At 54.2% G+C, this 1,747-nt stretch overlaps 1 protein-coding gene across 1 annotated transcript; it reads right to left on the bottom strand.

The window, feature by feature from the left end:
• Positions 1-19: 19 nt before the first annotated feature.
• Positions 20-1,547, bottom strand: PPTG_20345 (hypothetical protein; the record flags this gene model as incomplete). The annotated part of the gene is made up of 1 exon (XM_008919111.1): positions 20-1,547. A coding segment is annotated over exon 1 (1,335 nt), but the record flags the coding sequence as incomplete, so codon positions are not given.
• Between the last annotated feature and the right edge of the window lie 200 nt (positions 1,548-1,747).

Here is a 1,747-nt window from a genome sequence, read left to right on the forward strand (position 1 = left end):
GGCCGACAGATCTGCGTACGGGCAGTTGCATAGCGCCGCAAGAGGCATCTCTCGATGAGCGCGACGAAGTCTCAACAGCGTTGCAAGAACCAAACCGCCACCGGCGCTGTCGCCAGCTAGGATGATGTTCTCCGGTGACATCTTCTCGTGCTTAACGAGGTAGTCGAACATGACCATGGCGTCATCCAGAGGTGTGGGGAAGCAGACCTCGGGTAATTTACGGTAGTTGGCCAGTAAGATCTGGACGTCCATCGAAGTCTCAGTGCCACCCCAAGCAGCTCGAAGTTGGCTTTGCACCTGAGATAGTAGACGACTGGTGAACTCGACGAAGAAGCGAGGACTGAAGAGTGCGTAGCCCCCTCCATGGTAGTACAGCACTACGATCCGTCTCTCGTTGTTGCTCCCACCTCTAGAGCGTAGCCATAGATGCTCCAGTCCGTTGTATCGGAAGCTCTCGAGCTTGTGGCCGTGACGCCAACACGCAAAGGCCCCTAGTAGCCGTCCGACGAGTTCGAAGTTGCGTCGGAACGCCAACGCGTTGGGCAACTTAAGGATGTGGCTGCCGTTGCGTTGGCCTGCAGCGAACGCGATGGCCTGGAACCACTCGTACCATAGCGTCCACTCTGGGAACTTGGGGTGACATCCCCGCTTGATGAACTGCAGTACGGCAGCATTGGCCGCTGCACTGACATGACCGGTCAAGGTGCAGACGTCTCTGAACGAGAGACAGAAAGGTCGAAGGAGTTCGTGAACTCCCAGTAGCAACACCAGTTTGATCAGGATGAAGACGTGGTTGAGTCCGAGCCATTGCAAGTGAGTCGCATTGACCCATAACGAGATGGAAGCGACGGTGAGGAAGACGGGGAAAGTGTATGCAGCACCGTAGCCCGACGCTCGACCGCTGGCGAATTTCTGAACGTGTTTGCGAACTTGCTTCATTGTGAGAGGTTGGAATGAAGACTTGAGCACAATGAAGCGAGTTGAAGAGTGAAAGGCGATCGCAGAGCTGGAGTCATTGGATCTTGTCCCTCTGCTGGTGAGGCCAGCACGTCGAATTTCGACTCGAAGAGGCGAAGTGACGCCTCGTCTTGGATCTGCATCTTTTGGAGCAACGAAGGCCGTTCGAAAGGGCTCCGCTAAGCTGCTCCATGAAGGGTAGGATAACTTCCAGCGATGAGTGGGAGGTGATGACAGCTGCGGCTGTAGTTGACTGCCCCACTTGAGTTGCGCAAAGCAGCCTACGATGTCGTTGCCGCATTCCCAATGTGCTGTATGGGCTGGTACAGTATCGTTAGTGTGGTCTCCGCAAAAGCGTAGCACGTTCGAGATTGCGAGCTGAAGTTGCGAAGCAGCCATCGGTGGGAGGAGGATGGGGTGACTCCAAGTCACTGTTTGCACGACAGGACGCTATTCTCGCCATTCTGTTGGCTTTCAACTTGGCTCATGCCGTCGCTCTCCCTTCGTCAACTACCTCAACAACAAAAATGGCGTCGCGAAAGAAGCAGCCCCTACAACCGTGTGTACTAGAAGACGAGACCAGCCCCGATACTAGGGCCATCAGTGCGTCTGTAAACACGACCAGTAATTCGTGTGATTCTTTCTGTGTGCTTGATCCAGTCCTTGCTGCGACGAGTTCAATTCGGAAATACGAGAGAGGAGAAGTTTCACTTGACTTGAGATCGACAAATATATAGTGTGTCTAGTACTGCTAGCAGTTAGCGGCTGGGTGCTCGCAATTGATGATGGT

This window comes from Phytophthora parasitica (genome assembly GCF_000247585.1).
Source record: "Phytophthora parasitica INRA-310 unplaced genomic scaffold supercont2.504, whole genome shotgun sequence".
NCBI classification, from domain to species: domain Eukaryota; phylum Oomycota; class Peronosporomycetes; order Peronosporales; family Peronosporaceae; genus Phytophthora; species Phytophthora nicotianae.